Below are 17,367 nucleotides of genomic sequence, written 5' to 3' on the forward strand. Positions count from 1 at the left end.
GACTCTGACTTGGAGACTGCAGCTAGTGCAGAATGCTGCATCACGGTTGTTAACGGGGCTCCCTTGTTGGGAGCACATTCAACCAGTGTTGAAAGAGCTGCACTGGCTGCCTGTTGTGCACCGAACCCATTTCAAAGTGCTGGTATTGACCTTTAAAGCCCTATAGAGAGCCAGTTTGGTGTAGTGGTTAAGTACGTGGACTCTTATCTGGGAGAACCGGGTTTGATTCCCCACTCCTCCACCTGCACCTGCTGGAATGGCCTTGAGTTAGCCATAGCTCTGGCAGAGGTTGTCCTTGAAAGGGCAGCTGCTGTGAGAGCCCTCTTAGCTCCACCCACCTCACAGGGTGTCTGTTGTGGGGGGAGAAGATATAGGAGATTGTAAGCCGCTCTGAGTCTCTGATTCAGAGAGAAGGGCGGGGTATAAATCTGCAGTCTTCTTCTTCTTCTTATATGGCCGAGGACCTGTCTATCTAAGGGACCACCTTTCCCCATATGTTCCCCAGAAAGCACTGCATTCGGAATCGGGAACTCAAAATCTACTGCCCATCCCCGGACCAAGGGAGGCCAGACTGGACTCTATATGGGCCAGGGCCTTCTCAGTGGCAGCACCAATGCTGAGGAAGGCTTTCCCTGAGGCCATAAAAGCCCTGCAGGATCTCTCCCAATTCCGCAGGGCTTTTAAAACTGAACTTTATAAACAAGCCTATAACAACTAGGGGAGAAGTCTGCCACTCTTATTCTATTGGGCAATTCCACCAGAAGGACCACCAACAGATAAATGGAAAACCTAGTATGATCTGAGCCGCCTAAGCTTTTAATATGTTGTAAAGCACCGATATTTTGTTTTAAATTGTAAATTATTATGTCTTATTGTTTTATACTGGAAACTGAGATATTGGCTTTATTTTGATTGTTAGCTGCCCTGAGTCCGTTTGGAATGGGCGGGATATAAATGGAAAGCAAATAACATAAATAAATATATTAAGGGTTTTTAATTTTTTAAAGGTATTGCATTATTTCTATACACCATTCATTACCCTCAAAATAAAAAGGTGGGCAGAGAATTCTGAGCATCATGTCATCTCACAGAAGGGGAGCCGCACATCAGGTGTGAAAGAGAAACCTCTGCTAAAAATGGAAAACATATTACCTTGGGCTGTCTAGAATCTCCATTACAAGGGCAATTTCACACAGAATCGCTTTAGCCATTGGGCTATTGTGGAATTCAGCTTTGTGGGGAATTAGCGCAGAAGGAACTTCAGTGCAGGAGCCCTGTAGAAACAATGATTTTTAAAATTATTTCATTTAATTTATACCTCACAACCTTTACCCACAGGGGACTTGGGGTAGCTTACAACATTTAGAATACAATAAATATCTGCTCCTCAGATCATGACAAGTAGAATTAATTCAATTTTTTGCATCAAGAACTGATAGTTGCTTGGGGCAGAATAGGAACAGCAGAGTTACAGCTTGCAGAATACATCAGTCAGTTGCAACCACTGATCTGACAGGTTATGTTTAAGTGAGCTGTTTGTTCTGGAGAGGCCATTGAGGCAGAAAATGTATTTAACAGATAGACGTTTTCTTCTACAGCTAAAAAAAATCCAAAAGGAAATGCAGTTGACACACGAGTGAAAGCACATCCCAGTCTTTGCACAATACTCCCAGAGGTGCCTTTTTAATGGCAATAGCATGATATCATGTCCGCAAGCGATTGGTGAGGAGGAGGAGTTATTCTGTAGCGATAATAATCCTGCTACTTATGATTTAAACAAAACTCTGGTGGGATATATCTATAAGGGAGGCAAAGCACAAAACCTTCAATGAAGTCAAGCCTCCTGTAAATAAAATTCTGAGGGGTTGGGAAGAAGAGCTGTCCTTGCTGATGTTTGACATTCAGAAATATAATTAGATTTACACATGCACTAGAGGTGTACTTAAGGGAAGAACACCAGATCAAGTGAATTATTGGGGGGTGGGATCCTTTGAAAAGTTTTCAGAATGATGGTGGTATCAGGCTGTAAATGTGTGTGTGTGGGCCCCTGCTGGTTCATATAATCACAAATATATTTACTAGGAACCTGTGACACTTTTACAGCCCAGTTCTTCACAATGTCAACAACTGAGGTATCTGGAGATGTATTTTCCAAGGTATAAAATATTGGCCTGGATTAGAAGCTTTAAAGAGGCACTTCTGGCTACAGAAAGGGGGCAAGGCCGTCTCCCATCTCACTGCAGTCCTCCATTTTGACTCCATTGTGTTTCTTGGGTCTTGGAAGGGGGTGATGAGGGAGGAGTATAAATGAGCACAGAGAGACAAAGGAGGCAAAAAAAGTTAACCTCTGTGCAGCTCCATTCCACCCACCCTGCACAGGAACAAAGCTGTTGAATTCTTTGAAAATTCACCATCGTGATGGCCGGTGGGCAGATGTCTTCTTCCAACAACAGAGCAATGCGACGGATGGAAGGATATCTGTCTGTGAAATGCAACTTTCTTGCTTCCCCTTCCTGCTGCATCTGCAAATGTCCCCTGAAATGCTACTCCTGGGGTCACCAGAAAGAGTCCTTGCTTAAACCCTAGAGAGCTGCTGCGAGTAAGAATAGATACTGAGTTGAGGTAGACTGATTATCCAATAATGTAAAGGAGCTCCATATAGTCATAGACAGGGGGTTTTTTTTGTAGCAGGAACTCCTTTGCATATTAGGCCACATACCCCTGATGTAGCCAATCCTCCTGCAGCTTACAGGGCTCTTATTACATGGCCTAATGTAAGCTCCAGGAGGATTGGCTACCTCAGGGGTGTGTGGCCTAATATGCAAAGGAGTTCTTGCTACAAAAAAAAGCCCTGGTCATAGATATTTATGTCTGTATTATTATTGTGTAATAATATACTGTTTATGTGTATATTATCATTATTCCTTTCTTTTATTAACAGTAAGTTCCTTCGGTTGGGGTTGCGAACCGTACCAAAAAATTGCAGTTCGTATATCAATAACAATGGAAGAATAAATGACAAAAGGAAGGTTATGCTGCTAATAAAGGAACATTTTAAAAATGCAAGATTGTCATGTTAACATGTAGCAGGAGAGTGTCTCAAATAATTATAATAGACAAGAGTTTGGCCACCGATCATGTAACTGCAGGACTAACTTCGGCCAACAAAAAGGAAGCTACCCGAGGTTTGATGGTACTCAGGGAAATTGAAGTTCTTGGAATGGGGACCATTGATCTTAAAATAACAAAACATAATCACTAGTCTCGGCCATTCCAGAGGCTGTATTATTATTATTTATTCCCAAAGGAATTATTTTTTATTCTAATCCTTTGACTTGCTTGTTTTTCTTATATTTCTAGAGACGAGAAGCCAAGTAACCAGGAATCATGTCGGTGAAGCTAACTTTTGTTTCTCCTGCTGATGGAGGAAGAATCAGTAGGAGCTGCTCATTTGCCGGATTCAGCACTGCACACAACCGAAAATTAGCGTGAGTTGCAGTTACCAGTTCCTTCCCTCCCCTAAGTCCTTTGCCTCATATATTTCCTGTTGTTTGATGTGACACACAGTCCAGCCACTTAATCTGGCTCTACTATTTTATCTGCGAAATTTCTCTTCAGATTAGTGCTGAATAGTGTAACTGTAGTATCAAACATTACTGTACAGGGCACGATTTAGGAAGGGAATATTCATCTTCCTTTCCTAAGCTGTTATTAAAAGCAATTTGTCTTAATGGAGTCACAGAACAGCCAAATCCTACTCAATCTCATTAGGTTCAGCAGAATTTATTTAGGCAAATGACAGCTAGTGTGATCTGATGGAGAGAAAGTCAGGCTTGAACTAGGGGAATGACAGGTTCAAATGCCCAGATCCATGAAACTTGTGAGTCTCATAGAGATCTCATAAAGATTAATTATTGTGCTTGGAGAGGCTATTTGTGCTTGGAGGAGGGATATGGTAAAATAAATTGTGCACCAGCCTGCAGCCTGATCGCTAATGATAATATATATAAAAGTGTAAACTGAACAAAGCAAGAACTTAAATATGTATTAGAAGACCTAAGATAGAAGGTCTTTTGTACTAGTAGTTTCTAACTTTTTGGGTATGGTGACCCACAAGTGCAAATTTTGTTAGTATAGCAACCCACCCAGGTGGGGTTGCCAGACCTCCCAATGGAGGTGGGGGTCACCCTGCTGCCAGGCCCTGCTCCTCAGCAGCTGATCAGATGGGTGGTGGTAGGACATACCAGAAGAAAGAGGAGGGCCATGTTACTAGTGTTGTACAGGAAGTGACTTCATCATGCCAGTGATGTCCGAATGATGCTTTTGTATTTGGGCAAAAACTCTATGGTGGAAGCCATTTTTAGCATCGAGTTTTTCCCAAATACTAGAATGTCACAGCAATGTTGCAAGGTGATTATGTAACTTCCCATGTCACACTGATGATGTGGCCTGGGCCTTCCTCTTTCTTCTGGTAAGTGCCCCCATCCCCCACAAATTTTCAGCATCCCTACATCCAGGGCTGCCCCAAGGTTCTTTGATGTTCTGCTATGACCTTGCCATTCCTCCATTAGAGAAGACTGGGCTTTTGCCCGCTTTCAGAGGCTTCATGACCTGCTTTTGGGTCCTGACCCACAGGCTGGGAAACACAGTTTTATACAATATATGTATCTGAAAAGTCAAAGCTAGCTTTAGATAATCTTGTAGAAGATTTGTTGTAGACTGAGAAAGACAAATTAGATCTCAGATTAAAGCAACACAACACATAGTCGTGCCAATTTACCTTCCTCCCCTCCCACAGAAATCTGATGAACCCATAAAGAGAAAATGAACTTGAGGAAAACAGATTTTGAAAACGCTGATGCTGTGACCTGTGAGAGTTTTGGCTACAGTTTATTGCCTGAGACTCCCTAACCATTGGTGTTAAGGAATGCACATGAACTTTCCAGCTTCTTAAAAGTGTATAAACAATGGCCAAAACACAAGGAATGATGAGAAGACAGCTGTGCTGCGAACAGAAAGAGGATCAGTAGAGAAGGCATTAAGGAACACTAGTACAATGATGGTCAATTGTGTGTATGTAACATTATGTGAGGGGTTCAGTGACAGAAGCGGAAGTAGCTACCATACACTTTGAAGGAGAAACAGGAAGTGAGGAAGAGACTGAGGGAGGAGTTTGTCTTGAGTGAATGTGGCATAAGCTTCAGGACCTCAGAAATCTAAAGAACCCTACTTTTACCATGTGAAGCTGAGAGTCACTAACTCACTGGTGTGAAATATCCATGAATGTTATGTGAAGTCTCAGCTTGGATACTGTAGTTCCATAACTGGAACTCCAGATTTGTAAACTGAATATATGAAGTTGTTGTACTTGCCTTCAGTCTGACTGGGGCCACAATACTGAGGAAAGGGAGGGGCAAATTTTCATGCTGTTTCCCTGACTGAAAACAGCTCCTCCTTCTCAGTAAGTTTTAGTCCCGGGGGGGGGGGGGGGGCGGGGCGGACGGCTATATGAGGAGCTGGGTCTTAATGATAGAGTACCTGCTTTGCATGTAGAATGCCTCAGGTTCAGTCCCTCAGGATCAGTCCCAAGTAAAAGAATCAGGAGGCGGAAGAAGAAGAGTTGGATGTATACCCCACCCTTCATTCAGGTGGCTTACAGCCTCCTTCCCTTCCTCTTCCCACAACAGACACTCTGTGAGATAGGTGGGGCTGAGAGAGCTCTGAGAGAACGGTGTCTGGCCCAAGGTCACCCAGCTGGCTGCATGTGGAAAAGTGGGGAATCATACCCAGTTCTCCAGATTAGAGTCCACTGCTCTTAACCACCACACCATGCTGGTAATAGATATGAAAGACTTTCACCCAGGACAACAGCTGGTAGTCAGAGAAGACAATACTGATCTTTTGGGACTAATGCTTGAGAGACAACATCAAGTGGCATCTTAGGGTTGTCAGCTCTGAACTGAAGAATTCCTAGATATTTGGGGTTTGGGGAGGCAAGAGTGGTGGGGTTTGGGGAGGCAAGAGTGTCAGCAGGGTACGCTGCCATCCTCCATAGTAGATATCTCCCCCCCCCGGGACATGATCCCTGATTCCAGGAGATCTCCAGGTCCTACCTGGAGGTCGGCAACTCTAGCAGCTTCATGTGTTGTTGCCAAAGGAGTGGATTGAAATGATGTTGGGAACCCGCCCCCTTTCCCTAGGGCCAATCCCCTGATTCCAGTTGGGGCACCACAGTTGTTTTTTCAGCTAAATTACATACCTGGAGCACCAATGATGGAAGTATAGTTTGGTCTTTGAATAGCATGTGAGACTGATATTACTGAGTGTGAGTAATGTGAATAGTTGTGTGCCGGGAACGAATAGATACAGGTTTTGCCCTCTCCCCAAACTCATCCGGCAATGCCAAGCTGCCCAACAATCAGCAAAGCGCTGAAAAGACACACTGGTAAATGAAGCTCTGAAAGACAGAAAGACACCCCCCCACACACACCAAATCACACAGTAAATTGAACAAACAGATCATAGCCTGAAGTCCATAGTGGGAGTTCTTGCAAGGAAAAATGCAACCAGGAAAAGAAGTAAAAAACAGCTGTTTTCCAGGACTAAGGCACCTCCAGCAGGGTAAGAATGCTCTAAAGAAGCGAGTTTACATTTCCCTGAAGGTTATTCAGTTACTTTCAGCTGTAAAGCATTTAAAACAACAACAACAATCGGGTCTTTATGTACTTTTCCAGGGAAGGGGAGATTGCAAAATTTGAGTACCGTTGAGCTAGGAAAGCAGCCTTGCTTTGCATGTGGATTAAGCACTAGCTCTGTGAGAAAACAGATGTGGTTGTTATTTATGCTTACTGGGCAGTGTTTATTGCAAGAATGTCAAACTCAATGCATTTTGAGTTTGAACCTGCGGCAAGAGATATCAGAGACAGCATTTAGGCATGCTTAAACCAAGATAGTCAGTTGGCTTTAATATGCTTAGCACTGTTGGATTTTGGTCACAGTCTTTTTTTGGGGGGGGGGACACAATCCTAAACATAGCACAATCCTAACCACAGTTACACTGGTCTAAGACAATTGACTTCCATGGCTTTGGAAGAGTATGTATTTCTGCTTAGGACTGCACTGTTACATCAGTTTGGTGTAGAGCCAATTTGGTGTAGTGGTTAAGAGCAGTGGAGTCTGATCTGCATAACTGGGTTTGATTCCCCACTCCTTCACATGGAGCCAGCTGGGTGACCTTGGGTCAGTCACAGTTTTCTCAGAACTGTTCTCTCAAGAGCAGTTCTTGGAGAGCTCTCTCAGCCCCTACCTACCTCACAAGCAATACTCCCTCTAAGTTGTAGAGCCTTGTAAGCAGAAATTCTGCTTTGTGAGCTACTGGCATTAAAATTGTGAGCAGCTGCATAAATTAGTTTGATCTGGGGTCATTTCTCCTGTGCTGAGACCAAAATGTGCGAGCCGGAGGCTAAAAAACTGTGAGCTAGATCACACTAACTCAACTTAGAGGGAACACTGCTCACAGGGTGTCTGTTGTGGGAAGAGGAAGGAAGGAGATTGTAAGCCACTCTCATTGAAGGGCAGGGTATAAATCCAACTTCTCCTCCTGAAATCCAGCTTTTTCTCCAAAGGTACACTGGAATGCAAATCTTTATCTGCACCCATTCAGTTTTTTGAGGCCTGGATAAACAGAATTGGAAGGGTCAAGGCCGGCAAACTGTCAAAGGGACCTTGCCCAAATGACATCCATTGGAAGTACTTGGACAGTTTTTCATTTCCCCATGGTGGCTATAGAAGAAACAAAAGAACCACACTTGCTGTCACCTCCAGGCCCAGAAAATCTCACCTAATTTGTTAAGCTGGGTTTCTCTCTGCTCAACTCCATCCTCTTTCCTCCTCCTCTTCTGCAGTTCCTCTTTCCTCCTTCTCTTCTGCAGTTTTCTGTATAGATGAGGTAAATGAGATTCTTTCTTCCTACTGTATCTGAAGAAGTGAACTGTGTCTCATGAAAGCTCATGCTGGAAGAAACGTTGGATTCAGGTGGGTAGCCAAGTTAGTCTGAAGCGGTAGAACAAAGTTTGAGTCCAGTTGTTGGTCCGTTAAGGTACCACTAGATTTCTGTTTTGTGTTGCTGTAATAGATTTAACACAGCTACCCCGCTGGAATCCTCCGGGCGTGCATTTCAAGTCTCGCATTTAATTGCAGACATTGATTATTTAATGATGTCAACAGCTTTGGAACAGCTTGTCTAAATGTTTGTATTAAATCAAAACATGGCAATTAATGGGGAATTTGGGCCCTGCTCATAAAATGGGGATGGCTGAGAGCAGCTTTTTAGAACTGGAGCTACGTGGGCCAAGCTGAGTGGGGCTTGTGCCCAAGAAAGTGCGTATAGCTCTGCAGCCCAATTGTATGCATGCATGTCCAGCAGCAAGTAGGGCTGCCAATTCCCAAGTGGGGCAGGGGATCTCCCAGTTTAGAGGCCTCCCCCCGCTTCAAGGTCATTAGAAAGCAGGGGGGGAGGGAAATGTCTGCTGGGCACTCCATTATACTCTATGGCAGGGGTGGCCAAACTGTGGCTTGGGAGCTGCATGTGGCTCTTTCACAGATATTGTGTGGCTCTCAAAGCCCCCACTGCCCCATCAGCCAGCTTGGAGAAGGCGTTTCTCTCTTTAAATCACTTCTCCAAGCCAAGCTAGCCAGCAACTTGGAGGACACATTTAATGTTAAAGTTGCTTTCTTCCCAGCTTTCTCTCCTCCTTCCTTCCTTCCTTCCTTCCTTCCTTCCTTCCTTCCTTCCTTCCTTCCTTCCTTCCTTCCTTCCTTCCTTCCTTCCTTCCTTCCTTCCTTCCTTCCTTCCTTCCTTCCTTATCTGATGTTCTTGTCTTGTGGCTCTCAAACATCTGACGTTTATTCTTTGTGGCTCTTGCGTTAAGCAAGTTTGGCCACCCCTGCTCAGATGTTTTCATAGCAAGTACCAGGCTTGCCTACTTGCATTGTTTGTTTTCTGATTGTCAGAGAAGTAGAAATCCAGTCTGCTACTAGGCTAGAAAAGAACAGAGCACCTTTAAGGAGGGAAGACGGCCTTTCTGAAAAGGAGAGGTATGGTTAAAAAGGGGGAGTGAACAAAAGCCAGGTACAATTAATCAAGTATCCCAAGCACAGTAAGGGGAGGGGAGAAGACAGCTGGGTGGCTGTCAGAAAGAGGCAGCTTTCAATGGCTTTTTCAAAGGTTTCCCCTGGTTGTCTTTACTAATCTGGAAGGTGAGCAATACTCTGTAGAGCAATTGTTCTTTCTGTATGCACAGGGAGTTCTGTATTGTAAAGGATACGTAGAGAGGGTTTGAATGGGTTTTAAATTAATGCAACCTGTTCTGTCCTGTATATAAAAGGATAAAAAGAAGAGGCAGTTTAGAAGCCAGGGCAAAAGTTCAAAAAGTTTTTTGATCTCTGAGAGACAGAAAATGACTAAGCATTTAAAGAGAGAGATCAAGATCTGAAGAAGTGCGCTGTGACTTAGGAAAGCTCATACCCTCTCACAAGTTTTGTTAGTCTTTAAGGTGCTACTGGACTCTTAACTCTTTTCTACTGCATTTAGAGAGAAGTTGAGAGAAGGAAAGTAGTAGATTTTAAAAAAAGAAGCAGCTTGAAATGGGTGCCCAGCAAGGTCTGTGTACATAAGATATACGAGAAAATACCTTGTTTATATTTTTCCTCAAATACTGTGTAGCATGATCCTATTGATGGAAGTAAGTTTCATTGATTTTATTGGGCTTACTCCAGAGTAAGCATGCATAATATATTTCTGGATTGTTCAAAGTGCGTCACACCTGTCTTCATAAACTTTACAACAACCCTCTAAGGTAGGTTAAATATTAATTATCCTAATTTGTGGTTACAACAGAGCAGCTTCCTTAAATGCTCATGATGAGACTGGAACTTTTTGGTTCACAGTTCAGTCCCCTGTAGGGTTGTCAGGTCTGAGTTGGAAAATACCTGGAGACTTTGGGGGTGGAGCTGGAAGAATGTGGGATTTGGGGAGGGGAGGGGCCTCAGCAGGGTACAATGCCATAGCATCCATCTTCCAAAGCAGCCATTTTCTCCAGGGGAGCTGATTTCTGCCAGCTGGAGATCGGCTGTAAAAGCAGGAGATCTCCAGGCCCCACTGGGAGGCTGGCAACCCTAGCAACCTGATCCTAGGTGCGCTTACTTGGAAGTAGTCTCACTTGGTCTGATGGGACTTACTTCCAAGTAAGTGCACATTGCTTTAGTCCATATGCTAGATTTGTATACCTGCAGTCAAAAATGCACTTGCACTTGGTCTGAATATGCCCAAATGCATTGGTTGGATTGTTTAAGCTTGTAGTCTTCATCTTTTATGTACAGGAGTTAAACTCAGTTCTGTGGATAAGACTCGTAAGTTATTACAGGAAGAAAGGAAGTTTGGTTTTCTACTAAATCACAAACTTGGGAGAACAAAGTTTGAGCCCAGTGGCACCTTTACGACAAATAAATTTTTATTCAATGTATGCGCCTTCATCTGAATAAAATGTCGTTGGTCTTAAAGGTGCCACTGGACTGAAGCGTTGTTCTGCTGTTTCAGACCAACATGGCTACCCACTTGAACAAACTTGGGAGATGAGCAAGCCATTCTCTTTTAGTCTCCCTTTTGAATCTGTATAATGCGATCACTAATTGCTTGCTTTGCGGAGTTATATAGAAATTACAAAAGGTTTTTATATTGTCAAGATTATAGCCATAAATATTTTTTCAAGGGAACAAGTAACAGTGATCATGGTGGAGTTTCCGTCGAAGTAAGACTATTTGGGGTCATCTTCCATGAGTGCTGTAAAAGTTATTATTGAAAGTAAGGAGTGTTGCATTCAAAGCTTGCCTATGGCTACATCTCTGAGATTTGAGGTAATCCTATTGAAATTAGTTGCCTTGTAAGTGACTTGAAAATTACTGTTAGAACACTCTCTTGCTTTCAATAACACATCTAACTTTTAAAGAACATATTATGTTTTGAAACAGCTTTCCCCCTGTTACTCGGCATGTTTGAAATCCCAAGCCTTCTCACCTGTGGAATTTGCCATGTGTGCAGGAATATTTTTTACATCACGATTGTATTTAACCCCTGTCACCCTTTCGCATGTCTCCTCATATTTTTGGCCGGATTTACCAGATTTCTTTTTGTCAGTTTAAAGTAACCTTGTTCAGACAATGTAACCTCTTACTCTCTACTCATAATGTCATATTCTGTGACTGAGGCTGTTTATATTGCACACATTCATCTCACCAAGGGTTGCCAAGTCCTCTTGAAGCCACAGCGGGGAACATTTGTGCGCACGCGATGAAATGACATCACCCGGAAGTGACATCAAAATGGCGGCAGGCACACAGGCCACTCTAGGCGTTTCCAGGAAAACTCTATTGTTTTCCCCGGATGCTCTAGCCATTTGGGAGGTTAAAACTCTATGGTACCCATTGTGCCATAGAGTTTTATCTCCCAAATGGCTAGAGCGACTGGGAAAACCACAGAGTTTTCCCGGAAATGCCTAGAGTGGCCCCACTTGTGAGCCACCATTTTGATGATGTCACTTCCGGGTGATGTCATCTTGCTGGGGATGCAGGGGGAGGGTCCTCCCCCGCCGGCCCACATTGGGAACCTTCGGGGCAGGGGATTCCCTGGGGGCTTGGCAACCCTAACCTCACCTGTGAAAGATTGGTTAGAAATCTTCAAGTTAACAAATCTTGTATTACCTCTATTGATATTATTTTGTGCTTATCATCCGTATAATGTAACCTATGTTATGATAATTTATGAATGAAAAGTTTTTTAAAAATCAGGGTTGTCATCAGATGGGTGTAAATATCAAGGTCTATGGGAAAAGCTATCCTTATACAAGGGTGGTTTTTTCTCTCTCTGTGTACTTCACTTCAGTGACGTCTTCAAGACAATGTTATAGTGTCTTTGTACATTATGTTATGTTAAAATGCTTCTGATTTATGGGGACTATATGAATTAATCACCTCCAGAATACCCTGTCATTAACAGCCTACCTCAGGTTTTGCAAACTGTAGGCCATGGCTTCCTTGACTGAGTCAATAGTATCTTTACCTGGGTGTGAGGCACACAGTGCCCTCACCTTGGTAGCCCAGGCTAGCCTGATCTTGTCAGAACTCAGGAGCTAAGGTAGGTTGGTCCTAGGTATTATTTGGATGGGAGACCACCAAAGAAGTCCACCTCTGAATGTCTCTTGCCTTGAAAACGATATGGGATCACCACTCACCATAAGTCTGCTGACAGCAAAAAATAATAAAAAGTCCCACAGTTCCCAATGGGGCTTACTTTCAGTATTTACTGGGACCATGCCAGTTCTGAATGGGAGACCTGTTTAGGATTGTACTGCAAAGCTACAATTGCAAGCACACTTACTGAGAAACGTCCCATTAAATCCAGTGGGATTGATTTGTGCGTATACATGATTAGGATTGCCCAGTGTGTTTGATTAGATTCAGATGTTTTGATACTGAACCTTTGACTAAACAACATGTTCTGTAAAAAGACCAGAGAAGTCAAATAGAGTTCTGCTTATCTTTCCTCAAAGGAATTAAAACAACATGACTCCTAACAAACTGTGTTAAAGCCAAAGAATCTAAAATTAATGCTAATCTCCTGTTTTTGTTGTCTTGTTCTAATCCCCCGCAGTTACAGAAAGTTAGGGTTTTTGGACAACTGTTTTATTTTGTTGTTGTGTTTAGTTATGTCCTCGATTTTATGAATGTGTTAAGCTCTTTTTAATGGTTATGAACCTCAGCAGGTCTGCCTGGCTAAGAGATGTCTTGGGAACTGTAAGGATGCCACCTTAAATTCCATGATAAGAGAAGAATGGGATGTGCATGCAACAGATGAATCCCTACATGCAATTGACTTGCTTTACTATAAATTAGTGCCTACCGTGAGCAGATAAAGAGGCAGACAACAGCCTCCCTTATTAGGATCAAAATAACAGTGACTAACTATGTAATATGTTGGGAATTTTGTGTGTGGAGCACCCAGCATTTTTAAAACTCACTAGGTTAGGGGCAACCAAACTGTGCCTCAGAAGCCACATGTGGTTCTTTCACACATCTTATGTGGTTCTCAGAGCCCCCACTGCCCGATCGGCAAGCTTGGAGAAGGCATTTCTCTCTTTAAATCACTTCTCCAAGCCAAGTCAGCTGGCAGCTTGGAGAATGCATTTAAAGTTAAAGTTGCTTTTCTCCTTCCTCTCAAACGTCTGATGTTCATGTCCTGCAGCTCTCAAACATCTGATGTTTGTTCTATGTGGCTCTTTCATTAAGCAAATTTGGCCATCCCTGGACTAGGTATATATGGGCCTGATTTGGAATGGGACCATAGTGTGAGGGAAGGTGTCACGTGCTGGGGCTGGGTCAGGCGAAGTCCAGGGGCAGTCCAAGGTCTGTAGCTGGGGAGCAATGAGGGTCCAATATGCAAAACCGAATCACAGTCCAGGTATCGTAGGTCAGAGGTCCAGAAGCCAAGGTCGGGGGGTCCAGAAGCCAAAGTCAGAAGCCGAAGTGGATGCTAGAACGTCAGGTAAGTGACTAGTTGCTACCACAAAGCCTCCAGCTATATAGCCCTCTGCTGTCTGTTGCCCATTTGAGCTAATTGCTGACTCAGAGGGCGGCCAGGATCCTGCTGAGACTCAAGCATCCTCACTCCTAGAAGAGTCAGGATCCTTTTAAAACTCAGGGCTCAGGGAGCGTCTTGCTCGTGAGCGTGCTGCCTTCCTCCGATCCCTGAGGTCCTGACGAAGGCGGTCCCACACACGAGCCACCCGTGAGGGCGAGGCAGGGGGGCTTGGGTCTTCTCCCGCAGGAGGCAGGGGCACTGGTGCAGGTGGCAGGGGCACAGTTTCCTCTGCAGGCTCAGCTTCTTCTGCAGGGTCCCCAGCACCCATGACAGAAGGGGACATTTAACCCTTCTACATGTACCAGTTCCCCCAATCAAAAAAACCTCTTCTGGGGAGGAACTTGACTTGTCTATTGTGACCCTACATGTGTACCGGTATTGGTGTACACGTGCAGTTTAAAAGCAGGGCAATTTGTGCTCCTGGGGAGGCACCTTTGACTGGCAAAATGGTGTGGGTGAGAGGGCTTGAAAGGTTGTGAACCTCATAAGAACATAAGAGAAGCCATGTTCGATCAGGCTTATATGGTGGCCAAAAAAACCAGGCACCATCAGGAGGTCCCTCAGTGGGGCCAAGACATTAGAAAGCCCTCCCACTGTGCCCCTTCCCCCCAAGCACCAAGAATACAGAGCATCACTGCCCCAGACCTCCTCCCAACTGGTGCTGTCCTACTGATGACTTCATTTGTATGGAATAATTGGATGGCAAGGGTTGATGGTCCTTCTGACATGGATTGGTTCTTACCTACAAATGGTTTGGGGAAAAATTCATTTGCCAAGACAGTCAGTGTGGTAGTTAAACTACCAGCCTGGGATCATGGAAACCAAGGGTTGTTCTGCCATAGAAGCTTGCTGGGTGATCCTGGGCTAGTCTGACTTCTTCACTGAACAGGAGATAAATACTTTTCAGGTAAATATGAACAAGATCAATTTGTAAGAGATTTTTTAGAATTTGACCTGTATTTTTATAACTCCTGTTATGTTCAAGGTTGATGAAGTAAAAACTATTAAATGCTCTGTTCATTTTATTATCACCCTTTTATTGTCTCTTTTACAGAAAGTCTCTTGGCAAAAGTTCAACAAGATCCAAAATGTCCGTAAAATCAGCCAAGATGTATTCTTCCCTTCAGAAAGGGGCAGTCCTTTGGGATCCGAAGCCGGACCAAGTTAAGAAAGTCTTTGAAGCATTAAAGAAAGGGCTCAAGTAAGGATCTCTTGTTTTTCTTCTAAAACTTTAATATGTTGGAATTTGCACATGCCTGTCCTATCGGAATCTCCAGACATTTGTGCTGTCTCCTGTCAGCAATTATTTAATATCATGGGTGTTGAGTCTTGGAAGCAGTGTAAGTTACCTGTGATCAGAGGGCCTATGTGAACTGTTATGGTCTTTAGGTAAAGAGATCATCTGTTTTTTTCTTCTTGGCTTTCATTAGACTAATGTCTAAAGATGTTTTCTCAGTATGTAGAGCTGCTTTGTCTTGAGGCATATATAGGACTTGTTTTCTGTGGCCCCAGAAGGTAGGACCAGAACTAATGGGTTGAAATTAAATCAGAAGAGTTTCCGGCACAACATTAGGAAGAACTTCCTGACAGTGGGAGCAGTTCCTCAGTGGAACAGGCTTTCTCCTCTGGAGGTGGTGGGCTCTCCTTCCTTGGAGGTTTCTAAGCATAGGCTAGATGGCCATCTGACAGCAATGCTGATCCTGTGAATTTAGGGGGAGGCGTTTGTAAACTTCCTGCATTGTGCAGATGATTGGAGTAGATGACCCTGGGAGTCCCTTCCAACTCTTTGTTTCTAAGGATGGTACTCTGAATGGCTATGACTCTCCAGGATCTTATGTGAAGATCTTTCATGCCATCTACTGCTTGAATTTTTAAACTGATATTGAACTTGGGGCCTTCTGCATACTCTGTAGTAGGGGTTCCCAAAGTGATGCCCATGGCACCCATTGGCACCTTTTTGGGCATAAGTGTCAAGTAGGCGAGTGACTATTTGCAAGTATAAGAGCCAGTCTACACATAAAAATATTCTTTAGGGGCTTTGGACATAGCCTTCAGTTGGTAGCTGCCCCATGGAATGTCTGCCATACATACAGTGCTTTAATGTATGGAGAGCTTGCGAGTGCTCAGAGATTCTCTTGTCTAGGCCTGTCTCATCATGCTAGGGAGATTATGTGATCACTGCATCTCAAGCAATGCCATACATTCCTGGACCACTTCTACAGTTTTGTTTTGCAAAAAGGAGCTGTTCTTAAGGCCCAAACCAATAAAGTGTTCAGTGTAAATTTTAAACTCCTGGTACTGCATTGTAAACATTGGTGGTTAGTTCTAATAAATGTGTTATCCTTTCTGTCCTTGTAAATTTCAGTCTAATGACTTGTATTAGATCTTCAAAGCATCTGTCACTTGCATTTGGAGCAGTACTACACTGACCCCGGTGTTTTTAATTTAACTTGGCAATATTGACAAACCCTTCCCCCAATGCATGCAGAGATCTTGTGCAATCCTAAATAAATGACTGGGCCGAGGTCAGACGCACAAAAACTGACGAGATGGGCATGGATGAAAACCAGATGCATGTCGGATTTTATGCGATTATCCAAACATCAGCATCTGGCAATGGCCGTTGGCTCGTTCGTGTCCCGAACTGCCAAGACTGAGATGCGGACTTTTTTGATAGTACGTTAAATCCGGAATAAGAATGCTTCCAACAACTCCCACGCGTACTTTCTATGTTTGAACGCTCCATTGTAGCCGACTCGTCGCAAGCACACATCCGCTTCCCTGCGAGAGCCCACTCCAAATGATATCATTGTTGACTCAGCATTGTTGACTCAGCCAGCAATTGTTGACTCAGCCTTCCAACCTTCCGAGGTCGGTAAAATATGTACCCAGCTTGCTGGGGGTGGGGGGGAAAGTATAGATGACTGGGGAAGGCAATGGCAAACCACCCCAAAAAGGTCTGCTGTGAAAGCAGCGTCACCCCCGAGTCGAAAACGACTGGTGCTTGCGCAGGGGACCTTTCCTAAATGGGGGGTAGGCAGATCGCCCACCTTTGCTGTCTCCCTGCCAGGGGAGGAAGATGACACACCCTTGCCGTCTCCCCGCCAGGCGGAGGGACAGCAAAGAGAGTTGCCGTGCTCCCCCCCCATTTAAACACCACGTTGGGGTGTTTAAATGGAGGGGGGAGGAAGATCACCCACCTTTGCTGTCTCCCCACCTGGCGGAGAGACAGCAAAGAGAGTTGCCGTGCTCCCCCCCCATTCAAACACCACGGTGGGGTGTTTAAATGGGGGGGAGGAAGATCACCCACCTTTGCTGTCTCCCCGCCAGGTGGTGAGACAACAAAGAGAGCTCCTGGGCTTCCCCTTCCTTTCTGGGTATTTAAATGGAGAGGGGGGCAAATCGCCCACCTTTTCTGGCACCTTTAAAAAAAAAAAGCCAAGCACAATATCCCACGTACTGCGCTTGCGCGAGTGTGGAATGCCATCTCAAAAAATGAGGTCCGGTTGAGACCTCTGATCAACCAGCGACGGGACCAACGCTGCTTAGAACAGAAGGGTGGAGGGATGTCTGATCAGGAAATTTGTTGTAAAAAAGCTGCGGGGTATAATAGCGACGGGTTAGGGATGGATTTAATGGTGAGTGTGACCGCGGCCTGGTATACCTTCAGGGCA

General features: G+C 44.3%; 1 protein-coding gene across 2 annotated transcripts in view; it reads left to right on the top strand.

The window, feature by feature from the left end:
• RIPOR3 (RIPOR family member 3) overlaps window positions 1–17,367 on the top strand; it is a 193,980-nt gene that overhangs the window by 91,347 nt on the left and 85,266 nt on the right. For both annotated transcript variants that reach the window (XM_060230799.1, XM_060230798.1), the window contains exons 2-3: window positions 3,361–3,488; window positions 14,748–14,894. In XM_060230799.1, coding sequence (XP_060086782.1) covers window positions 3,388–3,488; window positions 14,748–14,894 — 248 coding nt within the window. In that variant the 5' untranslated portion in view covers window positions 3,361–3,387. The remainder of the gene's footprint in view (window positions 1–3,360; window positions 3,489–14,747; window positions 14,895–17,367) is intronic.

Source organism: Heteronotia binoei, chromosome 2, assembly GCF_032191835.1.
Source record: "Heteronotia binoei isolate CCM8104 ecotype False Entrance Well chromosome 2, APGP_CSIRO_Hbin_v1, whole genome shotgun sequence".
Taxonomy (NCBI): Eukaryota; Metazoa; Chordata; class Lepidosauria; order Squamata; family Gekkonidae; genus Heteronotia; species Heteronotia binoei.